The sequence below is a fragment of the Syzygium oleosum genome, unplaced genomic scaffold, assembly GCF_021117445.2.
Source record: "Syzygium oleosum isolate NSW1041296 unplaced genomic scaffold, Sole_v2.1 Sole_v2.08, whole genome shotgun sequence".
Taxonomy (NCBI): domain Eukaryota; kingdom Viridiplantae; phylum Streptophyta; class Magnoliopsida; order Myrtales; family Myrtaceae; genus Syzygium; species Syzygium oleosum.
Genome location: NW_026607492.1, coordinates 9,256,075 through 9,275,204, shown reverse-complemented (window position 1 = coordinate 9,275,204; position 19,130 = coordinate 9,256,075). Strand labels below are relative to the sequence as shown.

The 19,130-nt window shown below is 42.6% G+C and overlaps 2 protein-coding genes across 2 annotated transcripts; one reads left to right on the top strand and one right to left on the bottom strand.

Annotated features, from left to right (window-relative positions):
• The first annotated feature begins 8,009 nt into the window (after positions 1 to 8,009).
• Positions 8,010 to 18,850, top strand: LOC115685894 (uncharacterized). The gene is made up of 10 exons (XM_056313599.1): positions 8,010 to 8,585; positions 8,900 to 9,135; positions 9,884 to 10,052; positions 13,576 to 13,754; positions 15,885 to 16,047; positions 16,402 to 16,583; positions 17,442 to 17,634; positions 17,763 to 17,924; positions 18,203 to 18,505; positions 18,629 to 18,850. The coding sequence occupies exons 1-10, from the start codon at positions 8,010 to 8,012 to the stop codon at positions 18,848 to 18,850; spliced, it is 2,385 nt and encodes a 794-aa protein (XP_056169574.1).
• On the bottom strand, positions 10,512 to 14,155 carry LOC130134422 (phosphoglycerate mutase-like protein 4). The gene is made up of 7 exons (XM_030611028.2): positions 13,926 to 14,155; positions 13,627 to 13,747; positions 12,932 to 12,982; positions 12,738 to 12,848; positions 11,975 to 12,106; positions 11,503 to 11,578; positions 10,512 to 11,077 (listed from the first exon to the last, which is right to left on the bottom strand). Exons 1-7 carry the CDS (start codon positions 14,138 to 14,140, stop codon positions 10,854 to 10,856), a joined length of 930 nt encoding a protein of 309 aa, XP_030466888.1. The 5' UTR covers positions 14,141 to 14,155; the 3' UTR covers positions 10,512 to 10,853.
• Positions 18,851 to 19,130: the final 280 nt, after the last annotated feature.

Genomic DNA, 19,130 nt, shown 5'->3' with positions numbered 1-19,130 from the left:
CGACCGGCGGCCGGTCACCGGCGCCGACGTGGCGCCGATGTGGACAACTTTAATAATATTTTAATAATTTTTTGAATTTTTATTTTTTTTCCTTTTTTTTCTTTTTTTTTCACTTTTTTTTTGGTCCCCCCCTCCTTCCTCTGGCCGGTCGCCGGTCCGGCGATCGGCCAGAGGCTAGAGGCCGGCGAGCTCGACCTCGCTGGCCACTGGCGAGGGCGGCGGCCTCGCCCGGCGAGGGCTAGCCTCGCCTTGGTCGGGCGAGGCTCGACCTCGCCAGATCCGGCGAGGTCGGGCCTCACCCGACCATGGCGAGGCTCGAGCCCTCCCCGGAGGCCGGCGAGCTCGACCTCGCCGGCCACTGGCGAGGGCGGTGGCCTCGCCCGGCGAGGGCTCGAGCCTCGCCTTGGTCGGGCGAGGCCGCCGCCCTCGCCAGTGGCCGGCGAGGTCGAGCTCGCAGGCCTCTGGCCTCTGGCCGGTCGCCGAACCAGCGACCGGCCAGAGGAAGGAGGGGGGACAAAAAAAAAGTGGAAAAAAAAAGAAAAAAAAGGAAAAATAAATAAAAATTCAAAAAAATATTAAAATATTATTAAAGTTGTCCACATCGGTGCCACGTCGGCGTCGGTGACCGGCCGGCAGGCGTCCACGTCGGCAAATTCCGATCAAAATTGACCGGAAGGACTAAATTGGCACAAAAACAAAAGGTTTATGATTGAATTGGCACCAATTTAAAAGGTTTAGGACTTAATTGGCACCAAAAAAAGGTTTAGGACTAAATTGGCACCAATGCAAAAGGTTTAGGACTGAATTGGCACCAAAAAAAAGATTTAGGATTAAATTGGTACTAATGCAAAAAGTTTATGACTTTTTTGGCACTTTTCCGGATGGTAGACAAGATTAATGGAAAAAACATATAGAGTTATCAAAGAAAAAAAAGAAAAAATTTGATGAGAGATAAGGAAATAGACATAAAGGGATCTATTCTTCTTACTTGGACAAGCAAGAAATCAAAGAAAATGAATTCTTTCTACCCCAATCTAAATTTGTTGTTTTCAGATCATAGAAATGGCTTTTTGTCGATCGACTCGTTTTCCAGCATCCAAACACTTGATAAGTCAAAAAATTATTTGAAAAATGGTTTTTTTTTATCAAACTAACTGACCCTACGTCTCTATATATAATTCTATTTCTTTATTGACCATGTCTAGTAGCTTGGTCCAATCTTTTGATTCCAATTTACTTCCTTTCTCGATTAATTACTACCAGGCAATTTAAGTATCCTGTTTAATTTGATTCAATGTTTTGGTTTGCCTGTTGCCTCTTTCCAAATTGGATTCAGATTTTTCTGTTTTTTTGCACCCACAAATCTTGTCCGTAAAATATTTATAAATTAAACTTAAACACGTTTATCTAACAAATCCAATGGCGCTTTCCATAAAACTCTATTATATGCATGGCACTCATTTGCTCTTATTAAATTTATATATAGTCACCATTTCGTTAAAAAAAACGAAAGAGAAACATGTCTATAAGCATTCTGTTTTGTTTGCATGGTACCAAATTTTTTTTTTTGACTCATAGGTTCTTGTGCAGGGACAAAACGTGTGGCACAATTTGGTCAGTTTTACGCAAAATTAGGGGCTAATTCCAAAAAAGAGCACCAACTTTAATTTGAGTGACAATTCTAACTCTAACTTTTTTTTGTCTCAATAAAAGACACCAAATTTTACTCGAGTTTCAAATCAGGCCCTTGTGATGTGAAAGTTTCAAATTGTTTGGGCTAGATTTGGGATATAAGTGAAAGTTTGTGATTTTTTATGAGACAAAAAAAAAATTCGGGCCAAAATTGTCACTCAAAATAAAGTTGGTGCTTTTTTTTGGGCTAATACCACAATAAACCCTAAATCAGTACACCTGTGACAATTTTACCCCAAACTATTTTTTTGATCACAAAAAACCCCAAACCGGTACACTTGTGACAATTTTACCCCGAACTAATATTTTGATCACAAAAAATCCTAAACTGATACACCTGTGATAATTTTATTCCGAACAAATTTTTCAACCACTAAAAACCCCAAACTGGTACACCTATGACAAATTTACCCTCTGTTAATTTCCGTTAAATTTTACTGTCAAATTTCTAAGGTTGATGACACGTGATAGTTGACGGGTATACCAGTTTGGGATTTTACCCCTTTGTTTGTCATAAGTTTATCAATTTGTGATTTTCGGTGATATTAATCCAATTTAATGGACATTAACGGAAGGTAAATTTGTCACAAATGTACCGGTTTGAGGTTTTTAGTGATCAAAAAATTAGTTTGGGATAAAATTGTCACAGGTGTACTAGTTTGGGATTTTTTGTGGTCAAAAAATTAGTTAGAGATAAAATTGTCACAAGTGTACCAGTGTAGGGTTTTTTATGGTAAAAAAAATAGTTCGGAGTAAATTTATCACATGTATACCAGTGTGGGGTTTTCGATGGTCAAAAAAATAGTTTGGGGTAAATTTATCACAGGTGTACCAGTTTAGGGTCCTTGGTGGTCAAAAAATTAGTTCGGGGTAAAATTGTTACATGTGTACCAGTTTGGAGTTTTTCGTTGTATTAATCCTTTTTTTTTAATTAAGCCCAAAATTAAGTATATTATTGTTATTATTTTCCAAACTTACTAACAAGTATTTTTACTTAGGGATTTGTTGTAAGTTCGCTCCACAAAACATTGCTTTATGCAAGAATGACGTAAAATTAGCGGCAGAATCCTGAGTTATTCCGAGTGGACTATGATATCTCCTACAGTTTCGACTTGATAGGCGGAACTCTTTAGGCACGACTTACGTATCCTGCCGTATAACCATCTCTAGTGGGGCTTGGTGTCGCCCGTGTCCTTGTAACATGTGGCAAGCTATTACTAGCCCTCGTCCCTGTGATATGAGACATTCTGTCCACCGTCAATTTCCCCTCACCCGAATTTCAACATGTTTCATCACTGTTCATTAATCTACTAATCCCCCTTGCTGTAAGTAACTTGTAAGTTTGGAGCACTTTTGAACTCGACACTTTTAGACTAATGAACATTGGCAATTCTAGACTTTCGCAAATTTGGAGCGTCTGACTGTTGAGATCTCTTCGTAAATGGCTACCTTCACTTTCTTCTCGGGACTTCCAACAACTTCTAACTTGGGAAGCGTCAATCATTTAGGTTTTGTTTGCTTGGCGAAAAAAAAATGATTTGGAAAATTTATAAAAACGATCGCTTGTATTACTTAAAACAATTAGTCAATGGAAATTGTTTTCATTATCAACAAAAATGTATGTTTGAACATTTTTACGGATTATAAAAATATTTTTCATTCGTTCATTTTCATAAGTGATATAAGCAATCACTTTAGAAAAAAAAATTTGAATAATCTATTTTTCCGTGAAACGAATGAAGTTTGTACTCTACTGCAACTTACTTTTGGTGTTACTTTTGTGCGATACTAACCTTTTTCTAAGGCAGGGTGGCCTTAGCAACAATCCTCACGAACACTAATCTCATGTGATCGGGGGATCTTTTTGTATCTCTATTCAGCTCTTTCTTTTTTCTCTTTATTAAGCAGAACTTCCAAACATATTTTTTTCTCTTTTTTAAATATTTACAATGCAGCAGTACCAGCAGCCATGTTAAAAAACTTAACCAAAATTACTCGATTACACAAAAATTAAAGGATTTGATAAAACAAATTGAGAATTCAAGGACTTAAATTTTTTCAAATCTCATAAATAAGAGAGCGAAGAATGAAAATATCCTAAAGAAAATAACAATCGAGTAAATCATGCTTCTCACCAAGTTTTGACACCAAATGTCTGTTAATAGATAACATGGTAAAAAAGAAAGGGATAAATGGCATGGTTGGTCCTCAAACTTTCGCTCAATATTCAAGTTGACTCTTGAACCTTAGTTTTGTTCCATTTGATCTCTTTCAACTTGTTTGCCTTGTTTGATGTAAAATACGCACACGACGTAAGCAACCCCAAAGGTATGCAAGGTGATGTCATTAGGGGTGTGTGTATGTATAATATTCAACTTGATTTCACTTATAAAATGATGTGGCGATTTGTCGAACGATAAAATAAAATGAACATATTTTCCGATCTTGGCGAGGTTAAATACCTCGTTACGAAGGATAGGAAGGGAGAAACAAGCTAATCTAATTCTTCCTCAGTCGAATCAGAAACTTGGTATGTGAGGATGCAATTGTGATGGGTTGGTCGATTCATAACGATCCCACACTCGCGCAGCCTTAGGATCACTCCCAAGTCAGCCTTACACACTCACACACTCGATTCACTAAAATGGAGAGAAAGCAGCGTAATAGTATTTCCTTGCATATGAGCATGTCCAAATGAAGGGGGAGGGTCCGTTATATATACAAGTGCGAGTCTAATCTGATTCGTTGATTCCCTCATGATCCAATGATGGTGTTTGAACCAATACAATCATTACATAGCTATACATGAAGTTTCAGAGGTCCTAGGGGCGTGGGGGAGCTCAAGGGATGCCTACCAAGGGAAGTTGCAGGGTCGTGTGTCAGAGGGAACAGAAGGGTCACGGACGGTGCTCGCGCCTGGTCATGGACGATACTCGCGCCTAGTCACGGATGGGCCACGTCTCGTGTATGGATAGGCCATGTCCTATTCACGGACGGGTCACATCTCGTTCACGGATGGGCTCGGAGCCCTTTGCTCCCTTGGGCCGTGTCATTCTCCCCCACCTAATTGGGCGACGCCCTCGTTGCGTCTTCGCCATGAAATGTATCAATGTGTTTTTGGAACTGCCAAAAAGCTTCGAAGGGTTCCCAGCTTGCTACACTCTCTGGAAGACCTCTCCATCGAACCAAGTATTCTCGTCTCAACGCCCGATACTTCTTCCGTATGATCCGGTCAGCCATGATGCACTCGAAGTCTAGGTCATACAAGGTTTTTACCCCAAGCGGTACCCGCTGCGATTCCTCTCGGTCCGGGTCTCCCTCATCTATATGAAAAGGCTTGAGCATACTTACATAGAATATCGGGTGTAGCTTGAGCTTTGATGGCAAGTCTAGTTTGTATGCGACCTTCCCTACCTGTTTGAGCACTCAAAAGGGTCCCTCGTAGCGACGGATAAGGTCTTTGTGCATGTCCCTGTATCGGAGGACCGTGTGTAGCTTGGCTAACACTTGGTCCCCCACCTGGAATTCCACATGCCGTCGCTTCTTGACGGCCCATTTCTTCATGCGTTTGGAGGCCTTGTGTAGGCACGTCCGCGCCAAGTTTGCTTGTTCATGCCATTCTTTGGCGAATTTGTATGCGGACGGGCTATTCCCCGAGGCAACTGTACTCGGAGTGAGTGGCCACTGCCCCGTCACGATCTCGAACGGGTTCTGGTTTGTGGACTCGCTCCGCTGTAAGTTGTACGAGAACTGAGCTACATCGATCAGTCTCGCCCAATTTGCTTGCGTTGTGCTTACATAGTATCGGAGATATATTTTCGAGAAGTGCATTCACCCTCTACATCTGCCTGTCGATCTGGGGATGCAAACTCGTGGAGAAGTTTAGGTTCGACCTCAGCAACTTGAAGAACTCGGTCCAAAATCGCCCGGTGAACTGAGAATCGCGATCGCTCATGATCTTCCGTGGGACTCCCCAGTATTTGATGACGTGCTTGACGAATAATTTGGCCGCCTCCTCAGCCGGACAATCCTTTGTTGCAGGCACGAATGTCATGTACTTAGAGAATCGGTCCACTATGACCATGAGGGTCCGACATCTTTCGGACTTGGGTAAATTCACAATGAAGTCCATGGAGACACTCTCCTATGAACGTTCCAGGACGAGAAGTGGCTCGAGGAGCCTCGATGGCGAACATTGCTCGATCTTATCTTGCACACGAGGCATGTTGTCACATACGCCTCGACGTCGTCCTGCATGTGAGGCCACTAGTATTAGTCCTCAACGAGCATCATAGTGTGGTGACTCCCTGGATGTCCTGCCCATTTGGAATCGTGGCACTCTCGCAACACTTTCTTCTTTAATTTCCCGTAGAGCGGCATATATAGTCGTCGTCCCTTAGTGTAGAGGAGATCGTCCTCCCACCAGAATTACCTAGTTTTGCCTTTCCACGCGTACCCAATGAGTTGCTGGGTTGTTGGATCATATGCCTGAGCCCCTTCTTGATACGATCGATCCATGGGCAGCTGGGTCGACTTATGATGTTAGCGAACTTCATCTTCTGGCTCAAGGCATCGGCCACTGAATTGGCTTTTCCTAGTTTATACTCCAGCACGTAGTCGAACTCGGCTAGGAAGTCTTGCCACCGAGCTTGTTTCGGACTCAGCTTCTTTTGGGTCTGAAAGTAGCTAGTGGCCACATTATCCGTCCGTATGATGAACTTCAATCCCAGGAGATAGTGCCTCCACGTACGAAGGCAGTGCACCACCGCGGTCATCTCCTTTTCTTGGACCATGTAATGTCGCTCGGTCTCATTCAACTTCCGAGACTCGAACGCCACCGGGTGTCCATCCTACTTGAGAACACCACCTATCACAAAATCGGAAGCGTCAGTCTCTATTTCGTATGGCTTGGCATGATCGGGCAGCACGAGCACTGGCTTTTCGGTTATGGCCCGCTTCAGCCGATCGAACGCTTCTTGGCATTGATCTGTCCACTCCCACGGCCTTTCTTTCTTCAACATGTCTGTGAGTGGCACGATGATGCTTGAATATCCCCAAACAAAGCGTCTATAGTAATTTGTGAGGCCGAGAAACGACCTCAGCTCAGTCACCTTGGTCGGGGGTTCCCATTCGACAATGGTACGGATCTTGGCCACGTCTATCTGTACTTGTCCATTCCCAACGAGATGCCATAAGAACGGCACCTCCCATTGGGCAAAGGCACATTTCTCTCGTTTAACGAACAAGTCATTCTCACACAAGACCTGGAAGACTCAAGTGCTCGACGTGTTCCTTGAGTGTCCGGCTATAGACAACAATATCGTCAAGGTAAACCACAACAAACCGGTCAATGAACGAGTGAATTACCTTGTTCATTAAGGTGCAGAATATGGCCGGCGCATTGGTCAAGCCAAATGGCATGATGAGGAACTTATATGACCCGTATCGTGTTACACATGCGGTCTTCGGCTCGTCCCCTTCGGTGATCCGTACTTGGTAGTAACCTGACCGAAGATCAAGTTTGGTGAACCATCGGGATTCCCCAAGCTGATCGAATAAGTCTGCAATGAGGGGGATCAGATACTTATTCTTTATGGTGAGCTTATTTAACGCCAGTAATCGATGTACATACGGAGGGACCCGTCGTGCTTCTTTTGAAATAGGACCGGAGCACCGAACGGAGCTTTGGATGGCCGAACGTACCCCGCATCGAGTTGCCCGTAGTTCCTCCAACTTGGGCGGTGCCATGCGATAGGGCGCCATGGCCGATGGTCGAGCATCGGGCACCAATTCGATCCTATGATCCACTTCTCTTCGAGGCGGCAACTTCTTGGGCAGCTCGGGCAGCATCACGTCTTGGAACGAATCGAGGACGTATGCCACCTCGATTGGAACTTCACTCTTCTTGCCCTTGCCCTTATCATCCTCAACCTTCAAGGTTGCCAAGAAGGCCACCTCGCCCTTGTTCCTTGTTTGCTCCCTTCTTAAGCTGCATAGCCGAGATCATCTTCCGATCGCGTCCCGACTTGCGATGGATTGGGACCACGCATTGGCATCGTGTGTCCATAATACATATACAATCCGCAAAGGGCATTACACCCGTATTTATACGATCAAGGAACCCCAAACTCAGCACAAGATCATAATCGTCAAGGGGGATTACCTCGATGTCTTCCTTGCTGGTCCGTGGACCAAGATGAAGCTCTACGTCCGTAGCCACACCGCTAGTCGGGATCTCCTTGGAGTTTACTGTTTTGAGCCAACCAACTTCTCCTTTCTCGACCCTAAGATTCAGCTTCTTTGCGGCCTCTTAGGATATGAAGAGGTCGGACGCACTGGTATCCATGAGCGCACTCATCGTGGTAGTCCTGATCTTCACGTCCACAAACATCATTCCTTTAGACTCCTTGGCCTTAATTGAATTAAGGATTCGCAGCGAACCCAACCGCACCTCCTCTCACGGCTTATCTTCTTTGCATAGGGTCGCCAGCTTGCCTCTCTTAGGACACTCCCGAGTCATGTGTGGCCAGTCGCAAAAGAAGAACTTAAAGGTGTGTACCTTCTGTTGTCTCCAACTGCTTGACTCCAATTGGGCTCTAGGTGGTGCCTGTGTTGGCTTGCCTCCATTCGGGCGTTTGTATTTGTTCCGGTCTCCCCCACCATTAGCCCTATCCATCGGACGAAAGTCAGGTTTGGCTGTAAACGAAACTTTAGGTTCCTTTAAGAACTCCGCCACGGAAGTGGCCGTCGTGAGATCTCTCACGTTGCACCGTTTGAGCTCTTGTTTGGCCCACGGCTTGAGGCCACTCATGAACTGGTGGTACGCCTCCGTGTCATTCATTGACGATATTTGGAGTAGCAACTTTGAGAACCGCTTCACATACTCACGTATGGTACCCTTTTGTTCAAGGCGCTTGAGATTGTCGCGAGCTTCCTCCTCCGTATAGGTGAGATAATAGTTTTGCCGAAATTTCTCGACAAAATTGGCCTAGGTCGTGATAGGGTCGCCACTCCTATCGTCTAACCTGTGACGCCACCACAGCAAAGCATTATCAGCTAAATACATCGCTGTTGTGTTTTCCCGAGTCGTGTCGTCGTTCATCCCCGTGGCCTGGAAGTACCACTCCATGAACCACAGGAAGTTGTCCACGTCTTTGGCCACCCGCGAGCCTTTGAACTCTCTCGACTTGGGTGCGTCCATGCGTAGATGCATAGTAATCACTCCATTCACGCGTGCTGCTTCTACCTTCGCGAGCTTTCCCTTGAGCTTGGTGATCTCAGCGCGCATGGCCGCTATCGCGGCCTCCCAAGTCTCATCTCGTTGCTGCAGCTTGTGAGTCACGGGCCCCAGCACCTCATCGCGGAGCTCTCCCATGTCGGCTTTGAGCTCTTGCATCTCGGCCAAGAGCTCCTCCCTTTCGGTCTCCACTCCTTCGACGATCTGTTGCTGGTCATCGACTATCCCTCGAACGTCCATGACGGTTCCCTTTAATATCGTCATTTGACGTTCCAAGTCACCCATTAGATCCCTCGAGCTGGGGGCAGCACGACTCCTCCCAGTTTGGGTGCCAACTCTCTTAGTCACCCTTCCACGATTCTCGCGGTCCTCACCTTGAACATTTGCGGCACTGGAAAGTGGGTCAGCGATTGTGTTAGGAACGAAGGCTCTGATACCACTTGTCATGGGTTGGTCAATTCACAACGATTCCACACTCGCGCAGCCTTAGGATCACTCCTAAGTTAGCCTTACATACTCACACACTCGATTCACCAGAATAGAGAGAAAGCATCGTAGTAGTATTTCCTTGCGAATGATCATGTCCAAATGAAGGGGGAAAGTCCCCTATATATACAAGTGCGGGTCTAATCTGATCCGTTGATCCCCTCACGATCCAACAATGGTGTTTGAACCGATATAATCATTACATAGCTATACAATAAGTTCCAAAGACCCTAGGGGCGTGGAGAAGCTCAAGGGACGCCTGCCAAGGAAAGCTGCAGGGTCATGTGTCAGAGAGAACTGAAGGGTCGCGAACGGTGCTTGCGCCTAGTCACGAATGAGCCACGTCCCGTCCATGGATGAGCCACGTCCCATTCATGGACGGGCCACGTCTCGTTCACGGACAGGCTCGGAGCCCTTCGCTCCCTTGAGCCATGTCACAATGCTCTCTTTAATGCTCACGAACTATAGGAATCCAACAAATGGAAAGGGAGAAAAAGAGAGACAAATAGGAACAACTCGCAAGAATCTCTATGCATTAGCTGAACAGTCTTTCTCAAGAACATTTCTCAAGGCCTGCCGTGACGACGACGTCGTGAGAGGCAACGGGTTTGGTGGTCCGTGGTGGAGGAGGGTGCTGGTAGGTGGGAGGTCCGAGAGTAGGAATTTTTTGGGGCTTTTTCTTTAAAGGAAGGTATTTAGGTCATTTCAGCTTGCTAAACAGGCTCGAAGATGCAAACTTGTATTCTAAAAATATAGAGAATGCAATGTAATGAAACTGATGAAAACTCGTGTATGTCTTCGTGGTATTTATGCCAGGATTTACAATTGGCAAACAATCCGACAGGTTTAGGTCTCAAAAACTATCCAAACATATATCTATCCACGATTCGACAGACCTTAGATTATCTTATGTATGGAAATAGGACTGAATGCCACAAATGGAGCTGAGTGAACCAAAAACACCAAACATCGGCGATAAGAGGGTAAAACAGAAAAGCTATCCAAGGGAGACCACAATCAAGCAGACCTCACCAAATGAATTCGTGCATGCTAAGTGCACAACGCTCAAGAAGAAACCTATAAAGAAAGCTGCAAATATAGAACCGCCAAATGATATTAATCAGACATAATTACCAATACCTGAAGGTACTGATGCATTTATCAGATTTGTATAATTAATAAAAGGAGTTGAGTAAGTGGCTGGACACAATTGACTATGTCAAGCAATTTAAATTTATGTGGGCACTTCTAACAATTGGGGCACCCGGACACTGCGGTTGAGTGACCATAGAGTGGGACTCTTCTGGGCCATTAAGATAAATAATGCCTGTCGTTAGAAGAATCAATATACGCTACCTCTCGATTCTCCCCACTGATTTTGGTCTTACCGTACCTCATTACTAGTAGGGCTACTGGAACAGCATTTAGCATAGGTGATCTAACCAGAAGATCTATCCCCACCAAACCCTGTTTCAAGATATTCTGTTTGCCTGAGATGACTAACATCGCCCCAAGATTTTAATACCCACTTGTCCCCATCAGACAAGTGGAAAATGTTGACAGAAGTATTCAGCACCTTCCCACCAGACCGCGTTTTTGGGCAAGCCCGCCTATGAAGCGATCGGATGACACCACCATGAGTGACCACTACTACTTGCTCTCCTGCGCAGGAAAGAAAAGTTTTATTTGCAATTTCTCTTTCCAGCTTAAATTGTATCAGAATTCTTTAGGAGTAAACAGAAAGCGAATTTAAATCATTGTCATTATCATCTTCGTCTTTCTTCAGCTATAACAAAGCAAGCAAACTGAAGAAAGGGCATTTAAAAGCAAAGAGCATCAGCAACATTAGAACAACAATTAAAGCTGTGCAGCAAGTCCAGTGATGCTTTGTTTTCAAGACTGAAAAAGGCGATCCAGGAAAAACTCCTTTAGAGAGAAGCTACGGGAATTTTAAACTGGCAAAATATAAGTATCATAGTGCCCAGTCAACATTATGCGAGGAGTCACTTTATGTATAAAACTACTAACATAGCATTTAGCTAACTCTCCCCAATTCTGGCGAATAAGCAACATAAATGATCTCTTACCTTTATGCTTCATACTGATGTTTTGCAAGCATGTAGTGCAGCGCTGATAAAGCTGATCAATACTTTCACCACCGCCCTGTGTGTAGAAGAAACAAGAGAAACACTGGTCACACATTCCACTTATGAACCAATTTGAACCCTGCAGACTGCCAAGCTCTTTCTCAGTAAATGTCTATCTAGGAACACCTAACCTATGAGACACAAGCTTTACTATCTTTAACAGATTACACAAAGAACATGTAAGATGCGAAACCGTTAAACAGGCTAACAAATGGGACTGAAATCTTTTAGCTGTGTATACAACACATAGAAAAGAACACATCACCTGAACGATTTAACAACTCCAATGACAAAAACTACGAATTTAGCAAAATCCACATTATGGATAGTTCCACACTTAAACTTAGTGGCAAAATGAAATTTGACCAAAGTTGGGCGCTTTATGTTGAGGTCAGTGCAAATCAAAACCCACCGGGATTTCTTGATCTGTCTTGGGCGACAGAAAGGCTTTATAGGCTTGAGGACAGACACTAGATGCAGCACGTAGCTGAAGTCCTTGAAGCTCCCCTAGATTTCTTTCCCGAAGATTTGGATCCGCGATAACCTAGATTCTCATTTGAAAAAAAAAATATTCAAGATATTTCTGAAGACCCAATTACTAATCGAATTGTAAGAATAAACAAAAATTTTACAACATTCTGAACTTTCCAACAAGTAAAGATAAAATCTAATGAAATCTTTTAGCTCTACATCACTGTCTGAAATTTACGTATATATTGGGTTTTTGTACCACCAAATGGATAATGCCAAAATTCACGTGTAATTCTCATAAATAGAAGGGCAAATACCACAACAAACCCCAAACTATATTCACTGCGACACAATTACCCCAAACTTTTTTTGTGTCACCAAAAACTCTCAAATTGCCCACGGTGACACAATTACTCCTAAATTTTTTTTGTGTCACGAACAAACCCAAACTTATAAATGTGTGACATATATACCCTCTATTTCAGTTCCATCCAGGGTATATTTGTCATACTGATATAAGTTTTTTATTTTTTATGACACAAACAAAAGTTCAGGGTATTTATGTCACAATAGGCAAGTTTAGGGTTTTTAGTGACACTAAAAAGTTCGGGGTATTTGTGTTATAGTGGGCATAATTTGGGGTTTTTTATGGTATTAACCCTAAATGGAATGCCAGATCAAGAATGTTCCCGCTACATTCATACCTCCAGTCCACCACAAGCAGTTGCAATCGAATTTGCTGTTTCAAAAGCTCGTTTTAGGTCGGATGAGTAAATTGCAGAGATTTTTCCTTCTCTGGAAAGCCTTTCACCCACCTTTCAGGGATAACATTAGAAGAAGGAGATAAACCAGTTGGTCAGTCCAAAGAAAGGGACAACATATCACATAAAATACTCACTGCAGTTGCTTGCTGCCTCCCAGTTTCATTTAATTCGACATCCAGATGTCCCTGTTAAATGTAATGAAATAAATCAAACGAAGGTAAATAGAGAAAGAGGCAGAAACAAGTTCTTAAACAAAAGGCAAGAGATGGCAGATACCAACACAATTGGAGATATATATGCTTAAACTCATAAATAAATGCCGAGCAACCACAACCTAGTAACGATTTTTCTCTAATCCTATTAGGCATGTATTATCATGTTATGAATATTGATCACTTAATCATAAAAACTGTATAGAAACCATGAACCATTCGAGGTACAGTGTAGATATTCTTTGCCATTAGGTATTCTCTATCATATTTTTGGCTCACCCTGAATGTTACGTTGCCATCAAAGGTTCCATTTTTACATAGGAAAAGAGCAGAATGAAAATAAGCTGTATTCTCAAGCAAATGCTAGTAATGGTGGATTCACTATGCAATTACAGACATATGTAGCCCCAACGCAGCATTGCAGCTACATAACTTGACAAGAACTGATATCATTCACCAAAATGATGCCTCTATTAAATTAGCATTTGCATTTGTATTCTTTTCGCTTGTCGCACAATGGGCAACAATCCTATACTGTGCGACACGGGCCTTCTGTATTGCAATAGGTAATCAGCAAATTCTACACAACTAAAGAGAATTCCAGAAGCATAGAAAACCTGAATCCTTCCATCAGCATTCCACTCCGTTTCACCGTGACGGACGACGACGATTTCGGCATAGTCAGCGCCGATCGGAACCGATTGAGCAGCGCCGTTGCAATCCAAACCAGCAGCAACGCTGACAGGTGACCGGGGAAAAACCAGAACGCGCGCACAGGAATCAATCGAAACGAAAGAAACGACACGGAAAGTCCACTCAATCGATTGGAACAGTCAATAGATCATTTGTCATCGTCACCAACGTGACCAAACAACCAGAACGCACGCACCGAAATGAATCTAGGACAGGGTCAGACCTCGAGTTCGAATCCGACATGGCAGGCTCGCGATTCGGCCCCGGACCTTGCGCCCTCGACCGCCGTGGAGCGAAGAACAGGGTTGTGAGCCCCGATCTCGAGCTCGGGAGTGACAATGCGCGTGGCGAACGCGACGGCGACGGCGAGAACGACGGAGGAGGAGGAGGAGAAGGAACAGGTGGAATTAGGATGCGCAGGGTGCGCAGTGCGCTCATGCTTTGCGCGACGCATCGGATTCGCCCTCTCCAGCTTGCTTTCTACGCGCCACCGAAGCATATGGGCCCGGTAATGGCGGCCCATGCTTGGCTTTGTTTAGTTAGGCCTAATAAAAAATTTTGTTTAGTCATTAGTATAGCAAAACAACGTTATGCATGGTTTTAGCTCAGGACTACATTGAACATTTTCATATAGTTTAAGAACTAAATTAATCATGTACCAAAAGTCTAGAGACTACATTGAACAAATTAAAAATTCAGCGACCAAATTAAACATTAGACTAAAGTTCAGGGACTATATTGAACAAATTAAAACTTCATGAACCAAATTGCATATTGAGCCAAAGTTCAGGGACTGTTTATGTCATTTTTCCTATAGTAAAACAATGTTATGCATGGTTTTAGCTCCGATCCTAAATGAGTGCGGGACTATGTCCAGTCGAGATCGACATCCTCTCGCCACATCCAGATTTGTAGCGCAATCTGGATTGCAATTTTGACTGACTGCCTGGTCCGATAAGTAGCTTTTTTATCTCATTTTTCTCCTTGGGCCAAGTTGGTTGCCTCTCGTAATGCGTTCTGTACCGCTATTTCACTACCAATAGATATCTAATGGTGCCTCTATGAGTATATATGACCAATGCAATGCAATCGTACCCGTCTTTTGAAACAACAATTGATGGTAAATTTAAGGTAATTTGTTGTAGCTTGAAGATCAAATTATTTTTGGGATTACGCGTCCAGGATAAAAGATAGGGTCCCTATGCATAACTTTAAGTTATGTTTTGCCCGGCACGTATTGATATAGGAAACTGCCGGTATACGAGATACAGGTGCATGAGAAAAACAAACAAATGGGAATGTAGAACTCCCCTTCACATTCATGCCATCTCCAGTTGAAGTCTGCATAAGACTTTACGTGTTCCTTCATTTTTTTCGGCTCCATCACTGTGTGTTTTTTTCACTAAAGTGGATGGAAAGACTTTGGAATAATCAACAAAAGGTGTGACAGAAACAGAAGTTGCCAAAAGAAAACAGCTCGATAACTGAATAGGCACAATTGAGAGAGTTCATTATTCCAACAACTTCCAATGAGATTCCAGTTTCATTCAACCTATCAAATCTCTTGTACAGCTATAGGGCTATAGAGGCATAGAGCTTTGATGCCGGCAAACCTTCCCCTCTTCCAAGGTTGCCGCTTAGCAGTTAGCACTCTCATCAGTTGGCCCAATCAGCTAAAGGAGAAGCTTTGACTCTGCTCGCATATTCTTTTTCTTATAGAATTATATACTTTTCCTAGAAGTAACTTTCAAGAATCAAAGAATACGATAAACTACCTCCATACGAGACTCCGTCTTGAACGTCTACAACGTCCTTCTGTGAAAATACTAGAATCATAGGTATCAAAGAGCTTTGATGCCGGCAAACCTTCCCCTCTTCTTCCAAGGTTGCCGCTTAACACTTCCATCAGTTGGCCCAATCAGCAAAAGGAGAAGCTTCGACTCTGCTCGCATATTCTTGTTCTTAGAATTATATACTTTTCCCAGAAGTAACTTTCAAGAATCAGAGAAGTAGATAAACTACCTCCATGCGAGACTCCGTCCCAAACATCTGCAAATTCTATGCAAATACTACAAGGATATGTATATGTATATGTATATGTATATGTATGAATGTGTATATATATATACACACACTGCACGTCTCTTAACTGTTAATAATTTCAGATTAATTTGTGAACTACACGTTGTGTTTTCAATCTTCTTAAGCCGAGCTTCTCAGTCATGTCCATGGCAAGAAGTGGATCTCCAAGTGGGAAGATAGTGACGGTCCTGAGCATTGATGGAGGCGGTGTGAGAGGGATTATTCCCGGCACGATCCTTGCCTTTCTCGAATCCAAGCTTCAAGTAATAGCATCCACTTATTTTATTTGTCAATGTTTTCTCTGTGGCTGATGTTGGATGACCTTCGACAACGGACTAGTATAATATCGAGTGTGGCAGTATCCCAATCTGATCGCACTGCCGGTGTAGGCAGATGGCTGAATGCTGGGTGAGGCAGCTTGGCGAAAGTTGCATAAGCTAGTGTGGATTTGATGGTGTGTTGCAACTGTGAAGAGTTTGCCAAGCAGCTCATAAAAATTACAGCACCCCTTTTCACATTCTAAACTGCTGTTAGGAATCAACAAGAGTAGTTTTACATGTATATGAACAGTCCTTTGCGTGATCATAGCAGTGGTCTAAAGTTGATGAAATATACAGGAACTGGACGGACCGGATTCGAGAATTGCAGATTACTTTGACATTATTGCAGGGACAAGCACGGGTGGATTGGTGACGGCCATGATTTCAGCACCAAATAAGGACCATCGTCCAATGTTTGCAGCTTGTGACATTAATAAATTTTACTTAGAGCATTGTCCCGAAATATTTCCACAGAAAAAGTAAGTTATGTTAAACCCTTTCCTTTTCCTTTTTTAATATAATTCTTTGTGTCACTTGAACATTCAAGGAATAATCTCAAGAGGAAAGTACGATGGAGAAGTCGCTTAAAATGTCTGTAATCAGATAAGCCTATAGTATGTCTGTGCGTTAATCGAAAGTGAATTCTTTTATTTGAACAGATTCGGAATATTTATTTTGGTGTAAATTACTTGTTGTATTGTATACCACTTGCTCTTTTAAATATAATAAGGGCGGAATTCTTAGTTCATATTATATATTGAAAATGTTAAAATTGGAACTCGATAATACTTATAAAACTCCTAATTATCTTTGTTATATGACATAGGGAAATTTTATGTAATCAACAAATTTATTTTAATATTGAGAGAAAAATAAGAATAATCTTCTGGAGAAATACTTAATAGGAAGAGTAACAAATACTGTTAGAGTTTTCAATAATTGATAATTAGAAACATTTAAAGCTCATTAAACTATATTTTTTTGAAATAAAAACCTCATATTACTTAATGAGACAAGCACAAAATCCTAGTTGGAAGCAATATAAATGTAGAGTGCAAGAAAAGAACTCATTGCAAGGAGAATTATCAATCCCATACACGCCAGAGTCCTATGTACCCCTTTTAGAGGCAATTGTTACTATAAATATAATCATCATAAGTGATGTTTGTTAATTAATCAAACGTTTCAAATGATATCACTTACTACGGATTAATAACATTGGCATTCATTTTGTAGTATGGATTTGTTTAATCAGTTGGACTCGCTTTCGATATCATGTTCACTGTATCCCGGTTCTCATGGAAATCTATAACGTGTCTTATTCAACTTTCAAACAGTCGCAATGACTTGATGAGTTCAATAATAAGCTCGGTGGACGCAATCACGGGGCCAAAGTATGACGGTGAGAAGTTGCGATCCATAGTCAACGGCTTGCTCGGAGACAACACTCTCAGTCAAACCTTGACCAATGTCATCGTCCCGGCTTTCGACATCAAGCGTCTCCAACCGGTCATCTTCTCTACCAACGACGTAAGAACCCGAACTCGTCCGTATAACCCTGATTTTGCCGACTCTAGATAGATATGGATCCTTTTACCATCGGTTTAGTTTGAATTCCTTATGACTCTTTCGAGTTTCTTACGATTGATGGGAGACAGGCAAGAGCGAATCCTCTAAAGAATGCGCGGTTGGTGGATGTTTGCATTGGCACCTCTGCAGCTCCGACGTACCTCCCGGCGCACTGCTTCAAGACTAGAGACAAGAACGGGAAGACTCGTAGCTTCGATCTCATTGACGGTGGGGTCGCCGCAAATAATCCTGTAAGTGCAAGAACGAGAATGAAGGTTCGGGTATAATACCATGATACTATGAATGCATAATGGCATTACACTGTTATTATTTGCTAAACTTTTCTAAGATGCCCTAATTTGGTGTCTGACTATATGACAGAAAAGTACAAGCAAAGTTTTTTTTTTCAATTATATCGTAACATTATCAAGTTTCGTTTGTTATAAAGCTTATCAAAACCAGTTAATAGCTCAGGCCAAAAGAAGCAAGAAAAGAGAAAACTAACAATATGCAATCTTGTGTTTTGCAGACCCTAGTTGCTCTGAGCCACATTAGGAGAGAGAGCCTCTTGCAAAACGAAGAGTTCAAGAACATAAATCTAAGAGAGACCGATCAAATACTAGTGCTATCACTTGGTACTGGTGTGGCCAAGTATGAAGAGAAGTATAGTGCAACCGAGGCTTCTAGATGGGGACTCATCAATTGGATCTTTCACAATGGTTTCACTCCGTTAGTTGATATCTTCAGTGATGCGAGCTCCGATATGGTCGATATTCACTTGTCAACTCTCTTCCAGTTCTTACATTGCAAATACAATTACCTCCGGATTCAGGTACGAGATGGATTCCTAACGTTGCTTTTAGCTTCATGAAACATGGTCATTGTAGTGCTTTAGACTGGCTCGCGACCACGTGACTTATTTCGAAATCATTTCATGCGGGTTGCTCCGAAATAGGCTGACACCTTGACCGGAGAAGAATCATCAGTTGATGTTGCGACCCCGGAGAATCTACAGAGGCTCATGGAAATAGGGCAGATGCTATTGCAGAAACCGGTGTCGAGGGTAAACTTGGAGACTGGTAGGTTTGAAGAGATTGAAGGAGAAGGCACCAATGGAGATGCGCTTAGTCGCTTTGCAATTCGTCTCTCTGAAGAAAGGAAGAGGCGAAACAAGTAGGACTTCATACATCCGAATTGGTCTGTCGTAATTCATGAAAATGAATATACAAATTGCCATTATCATGATCTCGAGTAAAATAACGTCTAATATTTATATGCTTATATAGATTGCTCTTGCCAATATATTGTAGAGACAGATTAATTATTTCTCTCTGCAACTCCAATTTGTTGTGAGTGCAGGCGGGGAGCAGAAAAGTTGTGCTCAAAAATCATTTTCATCACAAAATTTTGAAAAACTCGTAATTTTCAAATATTCAATCATGATCAGTTGTTAAAGT

Coding starts and splice junctions, on each gene's coding strand:
- LOC130134422 (XM_030611028.2), bottom strand. CDS start 14,140: ATGAGCGCACTGCGCACCCTGCGCATCCTAATTCCACCTGTTCCTTCT. Junction 13,748..13,925: donor ATGTCGGATTCGAACTCGAG/GTCTGACCCTGT, acceptor GTCACCTGTCAG/CGTTGCTGCTGGTTTGGATT. Junction 12,107..12,737: donor CTGCTTGTGGTGGACTGGAG/GTATGAATGTAG, acceptor ATGAGAATCTAG/GTTATCGCGGATCCAAATCT.
- LOC115685894 (XM_056313599.1), top strand. CDS start 8,010: ATGAAGAGGTCGGACGCACTGGTATCCATGAGCGCACTCATCGTGGTA. Junction 17,635..17,762: donor TCATCTTCTCTACCAACGAC/GTAAGAACCCGA, acceptor GATGGGAGACAG/GCAAGAGCGAATCCTCTAAA. Junction 18,506..18,628: donor ACAATTACCTCCGGATTCAG/GTACGAGATGGA, acceptor GCTCCGAAATAG/GCTGACACCTTGACCGGAGA.